This window comes from Equus asinus, chromosome 14 (assembly GCF_041296235.1).
Source record: "Equus asinus isolate D_3611 breed Donkey chromosome 14, EquAss-T2T_v2, whole genome shotgun sequence".
NCBI classification, from domain to species: domain Eukaryota; kingdom Metazoa; phylum Chordata; class Mammalia; order Perissodactyla; family Equidae; genus Equus; species Equus asinus.
Window position 1 is genome coordinate 30727194 of NC_091803.1, and position 23089 is coordinate 30750282.

Sequence of the window (23089 nt, forward strand, 5' to 3'; positions counted from 1 at the left end):
CCTTGCCCTCTTCCCCCAACTACCACAGTGGTGGAGCTTCTGACCCAGGTGGTCCCAGATGCAGCTGGGGCATCAGACATCCCTGTGCCCCTGGCAGCAAAGCCAGTAACTGTGGAGACACCAGCAAGGGCAAGGCATCAGCGACCCCAAGAAATGCAGGTGATGACAATGAGAGTACCAGCAACACCCTAAATTCAGACAGTGGAGGTTGAAACCTGCAAAGCCTCAAATATAACCAGAGGCAGCTATGGTAAGAGAAACCAAAAACTAGCACTCTAGCACCACCTACTGAAAAACCAAAGAAAGGCTTCTAACCTCCAAGCAGTTGAAAAGTTTGAATCAAAACAAAAAAGCTATACCTAGATAAAATGCATATTTGCTTCAACAAATGTGCCAGCAGAGGAATAACTCAGCAAGCACCACAAAAAGCCACAGAACCATGGCATTACAAAAAGAAAACAATTCTCAAGAAACCAAATGTAAAGTCACGGAAGATTGTGATCTAATGATAAAGAATTCAAAAGAGCTGTCATGAAGAAACTCAACAAGCTACAAGAAAACTCAGAAAGACAGTTCAATGGCTCAGGAATAAAATCAATGAGTATAAGGAATACTTTACCAAAGAAACTGAAACTTTAAAACAGAACCAAAGAGAAATTCTGGAGCTGGAGAACTCAATAAGTGAGATGAAGAATGTGTTAGAAAGCACTGGAAATAGAGGAGATCATAAGGAAAGAAAAATTAGTGAGCTTGAAGATGGAAACCCAAATATGATACAGGCAGATGAGGATAGAGAACTAAAACTTTTTTAAAAATGAAGAAATTCTACAAGAATTACCTGACTTCATTAGAAAAGTCAACATAAGGGTAATGGATATCCCAGAAGGAGAAGAGAGAGAAGGGAGCTGAGAGTTTTTTTAAAGAAATAATAGCTAAGAACTTCCCAAATCTAGGGAAGGAATTGGATATGCAAATCCATGAAGCTAACAGAACAATCAATTATCTCAATGCAAAAAGACCCTCTGCAAGACACATGCTAAGAAAACTGTCGAAAGTCAATGACAACGGAAGAACAGTAAAGCAGTCAGGGGATAAAAAGAAAATAACCTACAAAGTAATCCACATTAGGCTATCAGCAGATTTCTCAGCAGAAACCCTATAGGCCAGGAGAAAGGAAAGATATGTTCAAAATATTGAAAGATAAAAACTGTCAGCCAAGAATACTCTATCTAGCAAAGTTATCTTTCTGATATGAAGGAGAAATAAAGGCATTCCCAGACAAACAAAAGCTGAGGGAGTTCACTGCCACTAGACCTGCCTTACAAGAAGTGTTGGAAGGAGCTCTCCTAATTGAAACAAAAAGGCAAAGGTAAACAAAGCTATGAGCAAAGGGATGAATACATAGACAGAATCAGAAAATTGAAAACCTGTATCAGAATAGGATAGTATACACTTAACTATAACATAAACGTTAAACGGAAAGAAAGCATTAGAAATAACTATAACCACTTCAATTTGGTAATACTTGCAAAGCAAAACGGGATAATTTGTGACAACAAAAACATGGAAGAGGAAAATAAAAAGGACAGAACTTGCATAGGCAAATGAATATAAGAGGCTATCAGCAGAAAAAGGACTGTCTTATCTATGAGACTTTTTATACACACCACACAGTAACCACACAAAAAAAATTCAGAGCAGGGTCACAAAACACGCAAAAAGAGGAAACTGAGAAACACATCACAGAAAACCACCAAACTGAAGTGGCAGACAGAAGTACAAGGAAAAAGAAACAACAGAAATATGGAGTATCCGGAAAACAAAAGATAAAACAGCAGTATTAAGCCCTCATATATCTATAATTACTCTAAATGTAAATGAATTAAATTCACCAATCAAAAGACACAGAGTGGCTGGATGGATTAAAAAACAAGACCCAACAATATGCTGTCCCCAGGAGACCCATCTCAGCTCCAAACACAAAGACAAGCTGAGTGAAGGGATGGAAGATGATGCTCCAAGCAGATGGCAAGCAAAAGAATGTGGGTGCAGTTATACTTATATCAGACAAAACAGACCCAAGACAAAAAGGATAACAAGAGACAAAGATGGACATTATATCATGATAAAGGGGACAATCCATCAAGAAGACATAACATTTACTAATATATATGCACCTAACATAGGAGCACCAAAGTGTATACGGCAATTATTAACAGACCTAAAGGGAGAAACTGACAGCAACACAATAATATCAGGGGACTATAATACCACACTTACATCAATGGATAAATCATCCAGACAGAAAGTCAACAAGGAAACATGAGCCTTAAATAAAACATTAGACAAAATGAACTTAATAGATATATAGATATAGATATATAGAACACTCCATCCACATGCAGCAGAATACACATTCTTCTCAAGTGCACACAGAACATCCTCAAAGATAGACCATATGATGGGAAACAAAACAAGTCTCACATGAAGCATCTTTTTTGACCACAATGATAGGAAACTAGAAGTCAACAGCAAGAAGAAAGATGGAAGAGTCATAAACATGTGGACACTAAATGACATGCTACTGAACAACTATTGGATCAATGAAAAAATCAAAGATGAAATAAAAAAATACCTGGAGACAAATGAAAATGATACATTTTGCTGTATGGGATACAGCAAAAGTGGTACTCAGAGGGAGGTTTGTAGTAATACAGGCCTACTTCAAGAAACAAGAAAAAATCTCAAACAATCTAACATTACACCTAAAGAGACTAGAAAAAAGAACCAAAGAAAAGCCCAAAATCAGTAGAAGGAAGGAAATAACAGTCAGAGCAGACTTAAATGAAATACAGACTAAAAGTAGAAAGGATCAATGGAAACTAACAGCCAGTTCTTTGAGAAGATAAACAAAACTGACAAACCTTTAGCTAGACTAAGAAAAAAAGAGAGAAGGCTCAAATAAATAAAATCAGAAATGAAAGAGGAGAAATCACAACAAATACCACAGAAACACAAAGGATTACAAGAGAATAGTATGAACAGCTGCATACTAACAAACTGGATAACTTAAAAGAAATAGATAAGTCCCTAGAATCATACAACCTTCCAAAACTGAATCAAGAAGAAATAGGGAATCTAAATAGATCAATCACTAGTAAGGAGGTTGAAATAATAATCAAAAACCTCCTAAAAAACAAAAGTCCAGGACCCAATGGCTTCTCTGGTGAAGTCTACCAAACATTAAAAGAAAATTTAATACCTTTTCTTCTCAAACTCTTACAGAAAATTGAAGAGAAGGGGACAGTTCCTAACTCATTTTACAAAGCCAATGTTACCCTGATACCAAAACAGACAAGGACAACACACAAAAAGAAAATTGCAGGCCAATATTGCTGATGAACACAGATGCAAAAACCCTCAACAATTATTAGCAAATTGAATACTACAATACACTAAAAGTATCTTACATCACAACCAAATGGGATTTATTTCAAGGATGCAAGGATGGCTCAACATCCACAAATCAATCAACATGATATACCACATTAACAAAATGAATAATAAAAATCACATGATCATCTCAATAGATGCTGAGAAAGCATTTGACAAGATTCAGCATCCATTTATTTAAAAAGTCTCAATAAAATGGGCATAGTAGGAAAATACCTCAACATAATAAAGGTCATATATGACAAACCCACAGCCAACATCATACTCAGTGGTGAAAACCTGAAAATTATCCCCCTAAGAAGAGGAACAAAACAAGGATGCCCACTCTCACCACTCTTACGCAACATAGTATTGGAAGTCCTAGTCAGAGCAATTAGGCAAGAAAAAGAAATAAAATGGATCCAAATTGGAAAGGAAGCAGTAAAACTGTCACTATTTGCAGACGACATGATTTTGTAAACAGAAAACTCTAAAGGATCCACTAAAACACTATTAGAAATAAAAAATGAATACAGTAAAGTTGCAGAGTACAAAATCATCATACAAAAATCAGTTGCATTTCTATATACCAACAATGAACTAGCAGGAAGAGAAATCAAGAATACAATCCCAATAAAAAGAATAAAATACCTAGGAATAAACTTAACCAAAGAGGTGAAAGACCTCCAGAAAACTATAAGACATTGTTGAAAGAAACCGAAGAAGACACAAAGAAACGGAAAAATATTCCATGTTCATGGATTGGAAGAATTTACATAGTTAAAATGTCCACGTTACCTAAAGCAATCTACAGATTCAATGTAATCCCTCTATAAATCCCAACAACATTTTTTATGGGAATAAAACAAAGAATCTTAAAATTTATATGGAACAACAAAAAAACTCAAATAGCTGAAACAATCCTGAGAAAAAAAAAAAAACAAGCTGGAAGTGTCACACTCCTTGATTTCAAAATATACTGCAAAGCTATAGTAATAAAAACAGCATGGTAATGGCAGAAAAACAGACACAGAGATCAATGGAACAGAACTGAGAGCCCAGCAATGAACCCACACCTCTATGGACAGCTAATTTTCGACAAAGGACCCAAGAACATACAATGGAAAAAGGAAAGTCCCTTCAATAAATGGTCTTGGGAAAATTTGACAGCCACATGCAGAAGAATGAGAGTTGGCCACTCTTACACTATCCACAAAAATTAACTTAAAATGCATTGAAGATTTGAATGTAAGACCTGAAACCATAAAACTCCTAGAAGAAAACATAAACAGTATGCTCTTTGACATCAGCCTTAGCAGGATCTCTTTGAATATCTCTCCTCAGGCAAGGGAAACAAGAAAAACTAAACAAATGGACTAAAATGCTTCTGCACTGCAAAAGAAACGATCAACAAAATGAAAAGACAACCTACCAACTGGGAGAAGATATTCGCAAATCATATAGTTGATAAGAGGTTAATATCCAAAATACATAAAGAACTCATACAACTCAAAAACAACCCAATTAAAAAAGGGGCAGGTTGGGGCCAGCCCGGCGGTTAAGTGGTTCAGTCTGGGTGCTCCGCTTCCCGGCCCAGGGTTTCGCTGGTTTGAATCCTGGATGTGGACATGGCACCACTCATCATGCCATGCTGAGGCGGCATCCCACGTGCCACAACTGGAAGGACCCACAACTAAAAAAAATACACAACTATGTACCAGGGGGCTTTTGGGAGAAAAATGAAAAATAAAATCTTCAAAAAAAAAAAAAAGAGCAGGGGAGGTGAACAGACATTTTTCCTAAGAAGAATATACAGATGGCCAACAGGCATATGAAGAGATGTTCAACATCACTAATTATTAGGGAAATGCAAATCAAAACCACAATGAGATACCACTTCACAATGGCTATTACCAAAAAGACAAGAAATTAGAAGGGAGGTGGAGAAAAGGAAACCCTTGTACACTGCTGCTGAGAAAGTAAATTGGTGCAGCCACTATGGAAAATGGTATGCATATTCCTCAAAAAATTAAAAATAGAACTACTACATGATCTAGCTATTCCACTTCTGGGTATTTATCCAAAGAACATAAAAAAACAAAGTCAAAAAGACACATGCACCCCTATGTTCATTGTGGCTTATTCACAACAGCCAAGACCTGGAAACAACCTTAGTGCCCACCAGCAGACGAATGAATGTGGTGTACATAAAATGGACTACTACTCAGCCATAAACAAAGATGAAATCTTGCCATTTGCGACAACATGGATGGACCTTGAGGGTACTATGCTAAGCGAAGTCAGTCAGGTGGAGAAAGCCAAATACCGTATGATTTCATTCACGGGTGCAAGACAAACAACCAAACACTAGATACAGAGAAGAGCCTGGCGGTTACCAGAGGAGAAGGGAGGCGGGGAGGCTGAAAGGAGTAAAGGGGCACTTGGCTACAGTGACAAACACCAACTAGACTTTCGGGGGTAACATGATGTTGTCTATACAGAGGACAAAATATACTGATGCACACCTGAAGTTTATACAATGTTATAAATCAATGTGACCTCAATTTTTTTTAAAAAGGTGGAAACGGGACACAGGGCGGGGAAGCAACCAGAACCAAACCACCAGCCCCACCACCAAAATCACCAAATGGCCCACTCATCCGCCCCAAGAACGGCCTGCCCCCACCAACTCTTCCCGCCCCGGGAACACCCTAACTTTGAGCAAATCCAGGAAACGGGGTTCCCGGACCTTCCCCGACAGCTACGCACGAGGGTCTCCGAGCTGCTCCCGGGGCGGCCCCGCCCCCAGTGACCCCGACGGGAGCCAAGAATAAAAAGCTTCTTACTCGCGAGTGAGGAGGCGCCAAGTTGCAAGCTGCAAGCGCAGCAGCTCCGGTCCTCCCAGCGGGAGCAGCGCCCAGGCCCACGCGGCTGAAACCGGGCTCTTCCTCCGCCGTGTCGCCCCTGGTCCGAAAAGCCGAGCGCGGGCGCCCCCTTCCGGCCAGCCGTTGCGCGCCCGGAGGGAAACCTCCCCCTCCCTGGGAGCGGTGGCCGCGCGCCCCTGCCTGGCCGCCCTGGGAATCCCAGAAATTCTCGACGCTGGGTCCCCCCGCTGATGGCACTGCGGAGGCTCCGCCCCAGGCAAGCCTGTTCTCTTGACTGGGCCGTCTCACCGACAGGGACTGGGAAACGATGAAATCTTTTCCTTTTCCTTTGAATGATAACTGAAGCATCGAATTTGTTAATGTATTTACATAATTTGTAATACTTTAAGCACTGGTCTCATAAAGACAGACCACAAATTTACATGTGCTATGCAACACATAGTTGTGTTTACCCGCCAAAATATTTGGGTTAAGTAAAAAACTGACACCATTTACACAATTTTTAGAATTTCTCTTTCCTTCTTCTTCATTTAAAAAAAAATCATTTCCAGTCAGTTTAGAACATGTGAAATTCGATTTGTACCAGACAGGTTCTCTAGCATCACCATCTTGATCACGAGAGCTTATCTTAAAAGTTGCCAATAACGTGTTTGGTGACACATACGTCAGAGGGTCAGAATGCAAACCCAGAGGGACCTAATTACTGTTGTTAATTTACTACATGCGTCCTTGGCTAATATTTTTAAGGAAAAGTGCTTTAGAGATGGCAGGTGGATGAAATCACTTCCGCGAGTCCTATAAGTAACCAATTTTACCTTCAAATGATAATAGTTATCTCTTCACAACCGGAGAAAGGCTTGGTGAAGAAAGAAGTTTCTGCTCTGACGTCAGAGAAGGCAGTTTTGAACTGTCCAGTTACCATCCAGCATCCCCAGATGGGCAGTGGGCGTGAGGATAGCAACCCAAAATCCTGGTGCATGCTGCTGGTGCCAGAGGGAGCGGTATGGACCTTGGTTTCAAGTAATTTTGGTTGTGGGTCTCAACCTGTCTGGAGGCTCCCTCAAGGACCAGTGGAAAGGCTTCCTTTGTTTTGTTCTGCTAGGAGTATTCGCAGGGCTGAGTCAACGTCACAGGTAGCGTTTGCCAGAAGTCTTTTGTCAGGCCCAGACGCTGGCCTCAGAAGCCTGGGCAATTTCATGGGTTGGGGTGCAGTTTTCAGGGGGTAGCACAGCACTTGATGCTGTCTGCAGCACTACTGCATGTGTGTATGTGCATACCTATTTAGGGATTAAGTCCACATCATTTCTCAGAATATCAAGGAAAATGTGACCCACAACTGTGTGGGAATCGCTGCACAAATGTTCCGTTAAGAGTAACGTGCCGAATCTAAGTGGCTATATTCACTTATTCACGCATTCACTCATTTACCAATTATGTTCCAGATGCTGTTTTGGTTTTGGGAAGTAAACATAAGTGACAAAATTTCCCTAACCAAAGGGCTCCCTTCTAGTGAGGAGAGGCATGTAAAAAACAAGGAAACAACTAACTACAATAAGTGAAGATTGTGATATTAAGAGTAAAGAGATAATTAATGTGTAAAGAAGGCAAGAAGTCAGTTGTCAGTGGAAATACCAGGGTCTCTCTGTAGGTGACAGCCAACCTGTTTAACTCTAATTGTAAGACATTTGTGCTAAGACACAGGGGGTTAGGAACTTTTCTCACAAAGAGTCAAGGAAAAAATGATTCCAGAGAGAAGCTTGAGGATGTCCAATGGTCTGAAACCTAGAAAGTACTTAGTATATTAGTTTGTGATCTATGAAAAATGTGACAAATTCCGGATAGAATAAAAACTTAAAGTGAGTCCTGATTTCTTGCCCTGGTCCACCCCCACAGAAGTGCTGCTGCCCTTTGCTCTTCTCCACTCACGTCTGCATTTTCCTCCATCCCATCACCTGCAACACTGGATTAAACTCACCAGCTGATTCATCTGCCTCCTCTAGTAGACTGGGGGCTCCTGCTTTCTTACTCATCTCTATTGTCTGTGTTCTCCACACGCCTGAGCACAAGGCAGCCCACACTTGGTTAATGCATGAGTTACCTCCCAGAAGAAAGCCAGTACTTAATGAAAGAGCACTTCTTTACTCACCCTCTTACTACACAGCCTTATGGAGGCTGCACCAAGACAGCGAACGTGCTGGGTAGAACACGATTCCCTGCTGAGTCCCTGGGCACAGTAAGAATCACAGAGACCTGGCAAACACAACTGGAGATCAGAGTCAGGGACGTGACCTGGTTAGGGCAAGAAGATCAAGACCCTGGAGATGGTAGAGATAGAAAACTAGACAGCCTCCAGAAACAATGATGTTCTCGTCTCAAAAGAAAGAGGAAATCCCCCCATCCATGGTTTCATTGTCGATTCTCAGACACCACCTTCCTTCCTCTGAGTTCTCCTTCTAGGGACTGGAGGAGCACTAAGCAGGCAGAGCTCGGAGAGGAGGAAGGAGCCATGAGAATCCTAAATTTCCTAATTTCCTAAATTCCTGAGGCATGTCTTTCAAAATCCCCAATCCACCCACGAGGAGGGGCCCAAGCCAGCCCACATGCTCATGCAGAGTCCTCTGAGCAGACCAGGTGCAGTCCTCCCCAGGGAAAAACTCGGAGGAGATTCCCACCTGTGTCTACAGATGAGAAAATGGAGATTTGTAGCGCCATATAATTAACTTAGTCTGTGTTTTTCTAATTATTTATATAACTTCTTCCTCCTTTCCAGTATTTTTCTGTGTTTCTGTTTGCAATATTTTCTATTAACTTGTATTCAAGCTTACAAACTAAGTCTGCCAGGGGTTCAGTCTGCCAAACTCATCTTTTGAGTTCTTCATCTCAGATTTTATTTGGGTCCTGTGTTCTCAAACGTCCAACTGATTTTTTAATAGATTTACATTTTCTAGGAAAATTCTCTATTTTCATTTCCAGAAGTTTCCTTTATCTTTAAGATGTATAATATGTGTTGTAAATTTCTTTTCCTTTATCTTGAATGTCTTGTTATATGTGTGTCTTCTATTACTGTTGTTTTGCTCTTTACTATTGACCACAGTCCCTGCACTTTGCACAGGATTATATATATTTTTATTTAATTAATTAATTTATTTATTTTGCTGAGGAAGATTGACCCTGAGCTAACATCTATTGCCAATCTTCTTCTTTTTGCTTGAGGAAGATTGTTGCTGAGCTAACATCTGTGCCAATCTTCCTCTATTTTGTATGTGGGATGCCACCACAGCATAGTTTGATGAGTGGTGCATAGGTCCACACCCAGGATCCAAACCAGCTAAACCTGGGATGCTGAAGTGGAGCACGCAAACTTAACCACTATGCCACTGGGCCGGCCCCTCCTTTATTTTTAACATGTATAATACTTGTTGTAAATTCCTTTTTATCTATCTCCAATATGTAGGTCTTCTATTGTGGTTGTTGTTTTGCTGTCTACTGTTGATCACAGTCCCTGCACTTTGCACAGGATTGTATTTACGATGCCCTGTCCATTCTCATGAGGGGAAATCAAAGGTGCGCAGGGTGGCTGGTGGCTGGGTGATGGACACACAGGCACAGGTAGGTAGGGATTTCTCCATTCTTTTGAAATCAGAATTTCATTATGTTCAGAGGATAGGTTGCTGCTCTTCTCTCATCCCCGTGGCTGGGATCTCCTTCAGAACCTACAGCCATCCCAACTACACCCTGTTCACAAATAGAGACTGAAGTTGTTTTCCTAAGAGAGCTTGGTCCTTCCATCTTTTAGGCAGATTGGTACCCCTTCACCTCTTTCCAATCAGCGATTGGGCTGCATTGGGGGTGAGCGTCAGCTCATTTCGGAGTCACCCACTACTGGTTTCCAGTGCTCACATGTTTACTGTGCTTATTAGAGACTCCCCTGTAGTTAGATTTGTCCCCATGCTCTCTGAGACTGTGGACGGCTTACACAGCCTTTTCACCCTGATCTCCAGCCTCAGGTGCTGTCCCAGGGCCAGAGTTAATGTCCCTAGGGGGATCCCAGTAACATGTTAGGAGCTCTTCTAGATTCCGCCCCATCCCTCCAGCCATCAAAATCCCTGCTCGTTTCCTTGTCTTCTAGTAGCATCCTTCTTGCTGGGAAAGGCCTGATCCTGGAAAGCAGAAGTTCCATCCTCCTCTTTCCCCTCAGCCCAGAACAACTGCCATTTCTGCTCAAAATCGATTCTCCCACCTAGAGAACAGGCAAGTGCCACAGGGGAGAGGACGGTGTGGCACGGGGCTCTCATTGTTACCCACAAAGGTGGGGTTCTCCCACTTGATGGGCATAAACAAGCCAACTAATTATGGCATCAGCTTTTGGGAGAGAAATCAGCTTTATTCTGCAAAACCAATCTGCAGAGAGACAGGGAGCATGTGCCCTTAGATCTGTCTCCCTGATTCAGGATTTGGGACAAAATTTAGGAGGTTGGGGAGACAGGCTGGCACACAGAAATGCTGGAAGGACAGGTTTTGATTGGTGGGCTTCAAGCATTTATGGTAAGGTTCTAAACATTTGTGGAAAAGTGGGGAAGGAATCTTAACACCAGGTCTTCCTGAATGACGGACCCTTTGCTTCTGGTAAGAGTTCTACTTTTAATTCCTGGTCACATCCTGGTCCTTTGGTTCCACAGGGAGGAGAAGCTTTGGTTCTGTGGTCATTTCAGGTAAAGATTTCTTCTTCTGCACATGCTCTGGCTATGTGACTTTGCAAATTTTCTGAAAGACAATTCCTTAATTACTCTGTTGATAAGACGGGGTCAGTTGAACTGGTCCTGGAGGGCCTCCAGTTACATTGTCATGCAGCTCTTTTCTCAGAGAGGACAGCCCTTCACACTGTGGCACATCCCATATAAAACAGAGGGAGATTGGCACAGATGTTAGCTTAGCAACAATCTTCTTCAAGCAAAAAGAGGAAGAATGGCAATAGATGTTAGCTCAGGGCCAATCTTCCTCACCAAAATGGTGAGTTCCCACACGTCTCAGCCATTTCATAAGACATTTTCATCATGTACTTAATCTCATCTTCTTCACAATGACCTCAGAAGCCAGTATCACCCCCTCTCACAGACAATGGGGCTGAGGCTCTGAGTAGGCCCCACCGAGAGCTGGTATTAGGGGCTGAGACAGCAGGAGCACAGGTAAAGAGGTGGGATACTGTGTGGAAAGGCTGGGGAGATGCAAAGCTGACAGTCAGGAGTGGTGACTGGAGAATGCAGGGATGTGGTGAGAGGGGTCCAGCAGGGGTGGCTGCTGATCAACCTTGAATCCCTCACAAAGAGTCTGACTCACTGAAGGCCAAGGCAGCCACTCGGCTGATCTAGATCCTGTCTGCACTCTTAGTCTCATGGGGGCACGATAAACTCAGGCAGACACAGTATCCTGAAAGAACCAAGTTAAATCTTCAAACTTCCAGGGGTTTTTTTCTGTCACATAGACCAGAACTTTCAGAAATCAAGGGAAAGAAGAACCTTTATTTAGATTATGACCCAAGGGCTTTATGGCAACAGTGACATCTTGGTGAGGACAACTGCATTGCCCACACTGTGTGACTGGAAAACATGGAGTGGCTCTGCTTCACACTCCCTGCTTAAGCTGCTTGCCCTGCTGGGAATGGCCTTCCAGCTCCATCTAAGGGAACCCAGCCAACTCCCACCAGGCCCCTCCTCAATTCCTCCTTCTCCGCCACAACCTCCCGTTTCATCCTGGTGAGATTCACGTCTCCCCCTCTTGTTCTCTGGAGCCCTTCACTGGTGCTTCCATCATGGTGAATAGAAGCTCTTTAATGGAAATGTCCCTCTCTGCTCTAGGACACATTAAGCCCTTGAGGTTAGGGGTGCACCTCATTCCTCACAGAGTCTGGCATGTGGTCTCTGTACAATGAGCATCTGCAGAACCATCCTTTCTGTCTTTCTATAAAAAGCCTCTTTCCTTCTCCACAGCTCAGGATGGAGAAATGACACAGCCTATGAGACATCTGTCTCGAGAAACTCGAGGAACATTACAGCGTCGTCAGCCAGGTTTACCCTTGCATTGCAAAGCCCTCAGTACCAGCTCTACATTTTCCCAAAAATTCCGTATGAAAAAAGATGAACACGCTTTACACGTCAACTTTACACTCTTCAGATCATCTCACCGAGGGGAGCAGGTGCAGGTGGAGGGTGAGGTCCTAGAGGCCACCGGGGTGGAGGAGGTGGAGGTGGCCCAGAGCCTGTGAGTGGAAACAAAGGGCAGCCCCATAAAGCTGGCCATGCCAGATGGTCCTTCGAAAGGAGGAGGCCCTCTTGCTTCAACATTCCTCTGCAGAACAGAAATTCAAAGGTACGTTGGTAGGGCAGACACAAGCACCAAACACCAACCAAAGCCGAAACCCAGTGAAGCAGGGCTAGTACCCGACCCGGCCCCCTCCCCTCCACCAGGTGCCAAGAGAGCAGCACCAGTGCCAGACTACTCTACCCCTCCCATGGGGCCTCGACCAGCTTGACACAGAACAAACACCGCGGGGAGGAGCGTGTCTGCGAAAGCAGAAGAGCAAGGGGTCCTGTCCGAGAGAGGCCTGGCCGAGGCCACGCCCAAGGAAGGAAGGAGCAGATGCCAAGCAGACAGGCACCTCGGGCCAGGGGGCCGCCCTCCGCCCTCCTCCCCACCGCCGCCAACCCAGAAGCTTGAAGCTGGTTGGCTCCCCCTCCAGAAGAGAGAGGAGCACGGACGCGGACGGAAAAGCCCACGCCCCAGCTCTGGAAGCCGAGCTCCTCCTTGGGGCCGGGCTCGGCCTGCCAGCCCTTCCACGGCCCGTGCCCGGCCTCTGCGGCCCTCCCTCGCCAAGGGGTCGTCTCCTCTGCGCAGCGGCTGCCCACGGGCGCCACGGCCTCCGGGGAGGGGGCCTTTCCCGGGCTCCCGCAGGGCAACGGGGCCAGCGTGCTCTGAGAGGAACGCGGGGACCTGCCAAGCTCGGCCAGGCCCAGCGCACCGCTCTGGGGCTCGGCGCTCGCAGGGGAGTCCGCTTCCCAAGTCCCCCGGCAGAGGCGCGCGGGCTGCGCCCGACGCCAACACGAGGGGAGCCTTCCGAACCACACGGCCAACACAAGCGTGCTGCGTGCGTTGCGATCTCAGCGGGGAAAACCCCGGGACGGCTGGGCTGAGGAGGGCACGCCCCGCGCCCGGCTCCAACGCCGCCCCGGGACACCACGGGACCGCCTCCCCGGCAACCCGGGGGAAGGCCTCTGCTGGGACTCGGTCCTGCAGGACCTTCCTGACCCTCACTCTTCCCTCCTTCAGGGCCCCCGTCCACCGCCGCCCGCACGCAGCCCAGCTCTGGCCATTCAGCAGCTCCTCACCCAAGGACCCGGGAGGGCACGCTGGCCAACAGAGGTGGCAGCGGCAGGAACTCCGCCGTCGCTCCGCCCCCCCCCCCCCCGCGGGCGTAGCCCACCGCACGTGGCACGTGGCACACAGCACCCGCACCCGAGGGCAACTGGGAGGGGTGGCCTCCGGCGTTTCTCGCCTGGGAGGACGACGGCAGACGTCCCCGGCCGGCTCCCCCCACCGAGCCACACCAGGAGAGGAGCCAAGGCGCCACGGCCAGAGCAACGCCACGTCTAGGAGTTCGGGCCGGAGTCGGCCAGGCCGTGCCAGGAGACCTCAGCGTGGGGTTTAAGTGTCAGGCTCCGAGTGGCAGCGCCCGAAACGCGGCGGCGGGAGAGCCCTGCCGTCCTCAGCCCGGGAGCACCGGGGGCCTCTGGGGGCGCCAGCAACGGTGAGAGCCCAGAGGGCGGGGGGCCGGAGGCGCCTGGGGGGAAGGATGGCGCTGGCGCCAAGGGCGATGACCCGGTCGCCGTGCCACGGGACACACGAAGCGCCGCGCAGGCCAGGCCGGGCTGCTGCAGCGCGCGGCCGCGCTTCCAGAAAGAGTCGCGACATAAGAGAGACCGCGCCATTTACCTTGCCCACGGCCTGCTGCTGCGCCGCTGCAGCCGCCTGCTCCGGGGGGCGGGAGCCGCTGTCCTTCCGGGGAGCCGCAGAACCGGGTCCCGCATCTGACAAAGGCCAGACAGCAGGGATGGAGGCTTATTCCTCAGGCCCGCGTGGACCGGACCGTGAGGAAGGAACAGGGACCCTCGGCGCCATCCTCCCGAAGGCGCCTGACGCCCTGGCCCACCCTCAGGGACCTGGCTGGCGGCAGGCGGCTCCCCAAGCGCCTCGGCTCGCCCCTGAGGAGGCCGGGGAGACCCGCCCCCGCACCCCCCGACCCTTGCTTGAGGAAGACCCCTGGTTCAGGGGTTTTCATAACTCATCCATCAGCCACTTGTGGACAGGTTCAGGCTCAACTAGCTGGAAATCAGCAATGAAAGAGGGTTTCCCAATACACGTCAGGAGACCTCAGGATTTCCTCACGGGGTAAAATTAAAATGAGAATAAGTTTGGATGGGATAATAGCAACAAACCCTCAATATGAACAGCACAGCTCTTTTTCTTCAGGCCACAGGTGGATTTTTTCAATCTCTCACTCTTCATACAAGCTACCTTCTACATGTGAGCAGGAATTATATAAATATTTATGAAAAGAAATGGACTTAAGCTAATGTTATAGTAACGAGAAAAGGGAAGATATGAGGATTTAGCAGTAAAGCTGTAGCATTACACTGATGATGTCAGGAGTAAAATTACATAGAAATGTAATTTATGAATGGAATACTATGGTCCACAATCAAAAGTTGAACAGAAAAAATAAGGGAGCCTCCAAAATGGTAAATAAATGCCTTTTTTCTCAACTAAAAGAAAAATCAAGTCTTCACCATTGACTCAAGGTGGGAAGGAAGCATAGACCCACTTTCCCTTCCAGGCACATCTCTCCAATTAAGAGCGACCCAAGGTCCTGGGGGTGTTGGCAGGTGGAGAAGGTCCACGGTCAGTGGAGGGGCATGAGCTCCACCAGTCACAGGGCACAGGCCCAGAAAGCCATTGTGGCTGGGGCACCTGAGGAAGACATCTTCCTGTCACCCCTTGAGACAACCTGTTGTCTTTATGTCATGCTTGGGATTGTTTCCAGACAACATGACAATCCCCCACAGGAACAAGTGGGACATGGAGAGGTTTTGCAGCAGAAATTAAGTGGCTGCACTTCACAATGTGCTCCCTACCTCTCTGTGCAGGGTTCTGCATCCCAGGTCTTCCCGAAATTGGTTTGTGCCGCCTGTATCCCTCAGGCAGCCTCTTTTTGGGCATTATCTCCAATCTGGAATATAGAAAAAGAATGGATTTCAATAAGAATTACAACACCAAGTTCTTTGCTAGGCACTAAACACCTTAGTCTTAGTACCTCAAAAAACCCTTTAAAAAATGTATGTTGAAATCCCACACCTGTATTTCAAGTGAGCGGCTCCCCTGCTCTGCTCCACTATCTCCCTCTCCAAAATCCGGGCCTTGATCTGTGGGAGAAAAATACACCCAGCTTCAGTTGTGGCAGACTGTGCACAAAGGGAAGGAAGGAAAACAAAACTTACCCAATTATCTTGAGCATTCTTCTCATGCACAGCGATCTGAAAAGCCAACATGTCAAAAACCCTGTGTTAGGGCTTCCAAGGGCCATTGTAACCCTCTGCATTGGGTGCTGAAGGATCCAGGAACTTTGGGCAGAATGCAGGTTACCTGGTGTCTGAAGGTGGACTCTGTTTGCTGCACCTGTTCCCGCATTTGATCAGTTTGTTGCCTATGAGTGACAATTGCTTTCTAAAGCACAATACTGAGGATGATTTTAAATAATCTGCCCATGTTCCCATTATCCGAACTGTACCCTTATACATATCATCCAATGCTAGAAGACGCATTTCACGTGGTTACATAAGTACAGTAGGATCAAAGCGATTGCTACACTGTTTCCTTATTTATTATCCAATGCCTGCCAGCTTCTCAGCTGATAGAATTCCCTTACCTATTCTCAGTATCTCTCTAATTTATCCTGCAATGAGCATCTTTCATCATACAGCTCGATTCTTCTTTTCCTTACATCTTGATGGTATTTCTCAGGGCTACAACAAGGGGGTCTCTTAAATGGCGTGCTCATATTTATTGATGCGATTCATCTGACACCAAACTGCTTCCCCAAGGTTTACAACAGTTTACGCCACCTCCAGAGACATTTTTGTGAACCACATTTCCACACAGTCTGGCCAGCATTGGGGATCAGGAAACTTTTAGTAACTCAATGTTAAGTTAATGTTTAAACTTAGCATTTGTAAAACTTAACATTTTTCCTTCTCGTGTGAAATCTCTATACAAATGTCTTCTGAACAATTGTTTATATTTGTGTACAAATTGGGTCTAAACATTGTACAAAAGTGAAAAAACAATCCAACAGGGGTTTTATGAGTAGCTTGTACTTAGGAGCTGAACTCACTTGTAGTTGTCTGGTTTTTCTGCAGCCGATTTCAATTTCTTCTCTGCCGCTGAGAGCTGCTTCTCTCTTTCCACTCACTCATGTCTTTCATTGTCAGCTCCTTGAGAGGGGAAAGAAATATGCATTTTCCAGTAGTGCATGTGACATTCTGCCTTTCTTCCCTCCCAGAAATCTAAATGGTAGGATTCAAATGTCCCTTCCCATTTTTCCCCACAAATGCGTGGATTGACAAATATAGTCAGAGGAAAGAAGTGAAGCTCCCCATTAGGGGAGGAAGAAAAACCAAACTCTGGACTGCTGGCAAGTCTTTGGAGATTCTGAGCTTCTCCTCCCAGCTGTGTATTCCTAGTCATTAGTAAGTAAACTAAACAAATATAAAAAGCACATATGAGATGCACCACGTGCCCTCCCACACTCGGTCTCTTGTGACTGGGACAGCATAAGCTCATTTTCTTTCAATGTGGAAACCAGGCCTGACCAGCTCATCACAACTAAACACATTAGGATGAACCAGGGGTTCATGACTTGTCTGATTTCTCCCAGGGAAAGTCCAGAGGCCATGACACAGCCGTGGCTCCTCCCTGGACATGGTGTCATAACATTGACAGTTAACTACTGGACATTTCTACAGTTCAAGAGTGGAACTCTGGCCACCTGCTTCAAAGATCCTAGTTGGGAGAATGGAAACTATGCTGAATGAAAAATGATCTGAATTGTTACAGTCAGGGTGTTATCCGGAAACAATTGGAAAACCTTCAAATTGAGGTTATGGATCTACTTTAACAAGTAGATTGATTTCATTAACAAGTACTTCGATTTCATTGACAGTGAAGGCAGCAAAGAGCAATGGCTTAAGGCAGATTTGTTGTGTTGCCTTTGAACTACTTTCTTCAAGGTTCTGATTCAAAAGATTCTTAGAACCAGAGGCACTCACAACTAGAACAGACAACTATGTACTGGGGAGCTTTGGGGAGAAGAAGAAAGAAAACGACAAAAAAAGATTGCAACAGTTGTTAGCTCAGATGCCTATCTAAAAAAAAAAGATTCTCAACTTGATATTGGATTTTCTATGGGTCACGCACAAAATTAAAAGAGCTCTAGCAAACAGGGACAAAAACACTAAAGAGAGAAAGTTGATGCATTTGTTTCTGGCCACCCAGGCAACCTTTCAGCAAATGCCTTCTGGACTGGCTGTAGAGTAGTAGGTGCATTGTAAGGTGCTGAGGACACAGAGGGAAGCAAGGTACTCTCCACCCTGAAACATCTCATATTCAATGCGAACATGATGCCAGTGAGCACAAAGCACCCCTACCCCAGGCTTGGGAAGGGATAACACAAACCTGAGTCTTAAGGGAATATAAGAAAAGTTTTGCTTTTGAACATGGACGAGTGGGTCTGAAGTCCCTCATCTTCCCCTGAGAACATTAGGAAACACTGGCAAAAATATGAAATTCATGATAGAATGCACCAAATTGCTAATACGCCAGTAGAGAAACACGAGGCTGGGGCCGGACTGGTGGCGTGGTGGTTAAGTTTGCGTGCTCTGCTTCAGCAGCCTGGGGTTTGCAGGTTCAGATAGTGGGTGCAGACCTAGCACCGCTCATCAGGCCACACTGCGGCACATCCCATATAAAATAGAGGAAGATTAGCACAGATTTTAGCTCAGCAACAATCTTCCTCAAGCAAAAAGAGGAGGATTGGCAATAGATGTTAGTTCAGGGCTAATCTTCACACACACACACAAAAAACCATGAGGCCAAGATGGAGAAGGAAGCCCTAGATTAAGGTCAGCCTGGCATTTGGGGTCACTTTTCCCAGGATTTACCAACTAATTCCAGCGGAGACTACTGAGATGCAAAGAAGCTGAGGGGCGTTTGCACACATCCACGGGCACAGAAGTAAAACAACTGGAGTTCACAGTCACTATATGAAGGTCATCCCTAGAAAAACCTGCAGGCCCTAGCTGGGTCCCAGGAGATTACACACGAAGAACAAAGGTGGACAGAAAACACACTGGCCTTAGGAGGGATTAAGCCTTCAGTGAATGGTCTCAATTGCTAACTGGATGAATAGGATTCAGTACTGCTGGCGTCCCTGATCACCTGCCAGATGTAAACTCCCATCTTTTCTGCAGCGAGACACCATCATACGAGGGCTCAATTTTTCTCTAAATGTTTTCTACCCAATGTCTAGAATTTAATAAAAAATGATAGACATACAGCAGGTCATGACAATATGACGGGATTGAAACCTAGAGTACAATGTAAATGCACCCAGAGGGTTCCAGACAATGAAGTGATTAAAGCTGGTGCCAATACTCCGTCCAATCTGAAATTCATTACAAATAAGAATCTCTGATAACCAGTGAGAATGGAAAAGAAGAAGATGCAGATTACAAAAATCAAGGCAGAAAGGAGAAACTCATTTCTCTATAGAATGAATATGGCAAAAATATGGTGGCAAATATTCTTAAAAAATTATAATTATCTAGATTGTTCCCCACATTCACTAACACAACAGTATTTGTAACAATCAACACATGAATACTCTTCTGTGACCATCTTTCTTTGTCCGCAGATTTCATCAAAAATGCCTATGTTGTTCTTTAGCATTTTTAATTTGATTTCTCTGCCTCTTTAACAGATCCCAATGCCTCACAGTTGTCTCCTAGTTTCTTTCTCCTTTCTAAATTTTCCTTGTGTGTGTACACATGTTCCCAAGAACATGGCTGTGGTGGGGAGAGGAGAAAGGAGAGAATCTTGAGGGCAAGAAGCCATCTTTTACCTTCCCAGTGCAAACTCGTTTTTACTATACGGGATTTTCTTCCCCACAAGAACAAACCTTTCAGGGTACATTTATTAGGTATTGAGCCTCTCTGCTTGGAATCCTTGAATTCTGCACTCAGATCTCCTGCCTTTAAGACAAATTTGAGAAAAGATATTCAAGAAGTAATGACTATACAACAATGTAAACATACTTACTGCTAAAATGTACACTTAATGGTTTAGATGGTAAATTTTATGTGTATTTTACCTCAATTAAAAATAAGAAAATTAAAAAGGAAGTAATGATGTTTCATCCTCTGATTTATATAATCTATGGAAGTAACTTTTTGTTATCTGCTCCTTCTTGATCTTAAGCTGAGCATTTTCCTTCTGTACATGCTGTTCTTCAGACTTCAATTTTGCTTTCTGACATGAACTTCATTAAGGGGGATTCAAACCTAAAGCCAAACACTCTCACCAATGACTTAGTTCCCAAGAAGAAAAATCCCTAAGTTGGTAACATACAAATTGAATATTCTAAGACATGACATATTTGTTCTTCATCAAAGCTAAGGTATACAGTGAAAATCCTGCAGAAAATATAGGTAATTTACTTCTGAAATTCCTGAGGTGTTCATTGAAATGTCACCTTTTAAGTGCTCTGTAGTTTTTTCTTTTCCACTATGTGCATGTAGAATAGAAACAAAACATGTACTGGATTTCAATAGAAACACTGGTCGATATGCTAAAAAGAAGAAATGCCAGCAAAACATACCCCACATCAGCCCCTGTATCATTAAAAGCTGTTTGAGCCAAGGAGAAAAGTCAAACAGATAAAGAAATGAGGAACTAAGAGAATAGTTGAAGTCACAAGTATTTCATGGGCACTCCAACTTTCTGCAATGGGATACTTGACTGGGCAACAAGGCGAAAGCAAAGAAGGTCTAGAATCTTGAAGCCAAACAGCTCAGATGAACAGCTTGTCTTAGTGGAAGGTAAATATTGTCACTAGACTCACTTTGAAAATTCTCTGCTCTGCATTAAGTGGGATAGGCCTGTTCAACATGGCTAGAAATTTCTAGTACACTTTCTTACAATTTCTTAGTTCTATGTTTCTTACCCTTTTTTATTCTTTTTTGAGGATGATTAGCCTTGCGCTAACATCTGTGCCCATCCTTCTCTATTTTATATGTGGGATGCTGCCACAGCATGGCTCCATAAGCCGTGTGTAGGTCTGTGCCCAGGATCCGAACTGATGAACCCCAGGCTGCTGACACAGAGCATGGAAACTTAACCGCTGCACCACCAGGCTGGCTCCAGTTCTACATTTCTTACAGGGAAGGGAGTGCTGAATGATACAAAAAACTAACCCAGGGCTGGCCCAGTTGCACAGCAGTTAAGTTCCCACATTCCACTTCTTGGCAGCCCGCGTTTCGCTGGTTTGCATCCTGGGTGCAGACATGGCACCGCTTGGCAAAAAGCCATGCTGTGGTAGGCATCCCACATATAAAGCAGAGGAAGATGGGCATGGATGTTAGGTCAGGGCAAGTCTTCCTCAGCAAAAAGAGGAGGATTGGCAGTAGTTAGCTCAGAGCTAATCTTCCTCAAAAAAAAAAAAAATCAACCCAGGATTGTAAAAACAAAAAAATATTCATCTTAAATCCCAAATAAAAAAAGGCATTGTGGTGTTAGTACTTAAAACAGCAGTGGACAGCATGGAAGAATGCAGGGCTCAATTCACCCAGTGAACAAAAAGGCTCAAAGGTCAAATTATGGTCATAACTTAGTAGCAAAACTCTCACCAAGTCCCGATTCTTGATGTTCCGACCTCTCTCAGATTGCAACTTAGCCTGTATACTTTGAATGATGTTGTTAACAATTTCAGTAGTGCTTTCAAGTGTTTTTATGTTTTTCTTCAACAAAACATATAGAGATTAGTAATATTTACTCATTACTTTTACTTATGTTTTTAGAGTGTAATCTAGGAAAAAGAAGAGATTTTTACCTTAAATTTATGTGCTTCAGAGAGAACCTTGTTTTGCCTCTTGTTTTCTTGAGCACATTTCTTTGCTTCATTGATCTATACAAATATGTAATAATGGGTTCAGAATTCAAAAATATTAGTTATAGTGATGGTGAAACCTATCTCCCATGGGTGAGTCCTTACAGAAATTAAAAAAGCAGTACCTTCCATATAAGATGCTTGCTTTGAATTTAGACCGTTATACAACGTAATGAAATGGGACACTAGGATGAAAGAAGAGAGCAAAATAGGTGAACTAGAAGAAAGTGGAAGTACTTCAAGGTGAAGCCATGAAAATAAAAATTAAAGGATGATTATACCTTCTCTTCACAAATGGATATTTTTTCAACAAGTTGTGGGTTTTCCTTCACGTAATTCTTAATCTTCTCAGAAATGTGATGTAAATTAACTAAAAAGAGATTTTCAAAATTTCTAAGATTATTACCAAAACCAATAAAATGGCATTACTCCAGAGTGACGTCAGCAACATGGCAGCATGAGCTCACTCAGGACTCTCTCCCCTCCAAATTACAACCCAAAAGAGTAACTGCTTTCCAACCAAAAAAAAAATCCTAATAACATAAATCGTCGGAGACCCACAGCAGCCAAACGACAGAGGGTGGAGAGGCCAGAGCCCCCCTTGGAGGAGCTGGAATGGGTTAAGAGAGAACTTCGCTCCCTCCCCTAGAGACTGGGATCACTGCTGTGGGTGCAGGAAGGGGCTGTGTGTCCGGGGGATCATGCAGGACTCCCACTGCCCGTGCAGTGGAAACCCTCTAATGGGGGAAAGCTTTCGCGTGGGGGAACCCCAGCAAGCCAGGGCCCCGGGTGACCAGAAAGCAAGAGCTGACCCCAATCCAGGTCAGCGCACAAGCGAAAGTGCCCCTCCTCTTCCAACCCATGCTGGGCACCACCATCGTGACTGAAGGCAGAAGGCTCAGAACACGTGGCTCTCAACCCCCATTCAGTGGCGACAGGCTGTAAGTGCAACTGATAGCATCATGCACAAAAACCGCTCCTCTACCATCCAGCAATTTATAAAAGCTCCAGTCCAAAAGGAAAACAGTAAAAATACAGAAGTATGTGCTGAGGACTTGGAAATAGGTAAACTAAGTAAAGATGAGTTCCAAATAGCTATCATCAAAATACTCAGTGAGGTAAAGGGAAATATGGAGAAACAACTCAATGAGTTCTGGAGTTACTTCACAAAACAGATTGAAACTATAAAGAAGAATCAATCAGAAATACTAGAGATGAAAAATACAATGGATCAGATAAAACAGAATACGGATTCCCTGAATGCCCATGTAGACACTATAGAGGAGAAAATTAGCATAATCGAAGATAGACAGGCTGAATGGCTCCAGACAGAGGAAGAAAGAGAACTAAGAATTAAAGAAACTGAGGAAAATCTCCGAGAAATAGCTGACTCAATGAGAAAATGCAACTTAAGAATATATCAGAATTCCTGAGGGGGTGGAAAAGGAAAATGGAACAGAAAGTGTGCTCAACGAAATAATAGAAGAGAACTTCCCAAATCTAG

At 44.5% G+C, this 23089-nt stretch overlaps 1 protein-coding gene across 1 annotated transcript in view; it reads right to left on the minus strand.

The window, feature by feature from the left end:
• LOC106846160 (collagen alpha-2(I) chain-like) overlaps positions 1–23089 on the minus strand; it is a 75634-nt gene that overhangs the window by 47052 nt on the left and 5493 nt on the right. The window contains exons 2-10 of the mRNA XM_070484704.1: positions 21867–21955; positions 21711–21770; positions 21529–21603; positions 16759–16858; positions 15723–15790; positions 15503–15597; positions 14304–14398; positions 12499–12662; positions 8464–8567 (exon numbers count right to left, since the gene is read on the minus strand). Of these exons, the coding sequence (XP_070340805.1) occupies positions 8558–8567; positions 12499–12662; positions 14304–14398; positions 15503–15587 (354 nt within the window). The 5' untranslated portion in view covers positions 15588–15597; positions 15723–15790; positions 16759–16858; ... (1 more) ...; positions 21711–21770; positions 21867–21955 and the 3' untranslated portion in view covers positions 8464–8557. The remainder of the gene's footprint in view (positions 1–8463; positions 8568–12498; positions 12663–14303; positions 14399–15502; positions 15598–15722; positions 15791–16758; positions 16859–21528; positions 21604–21710; positions 21771–21866; positions 21956–23089) is intronic.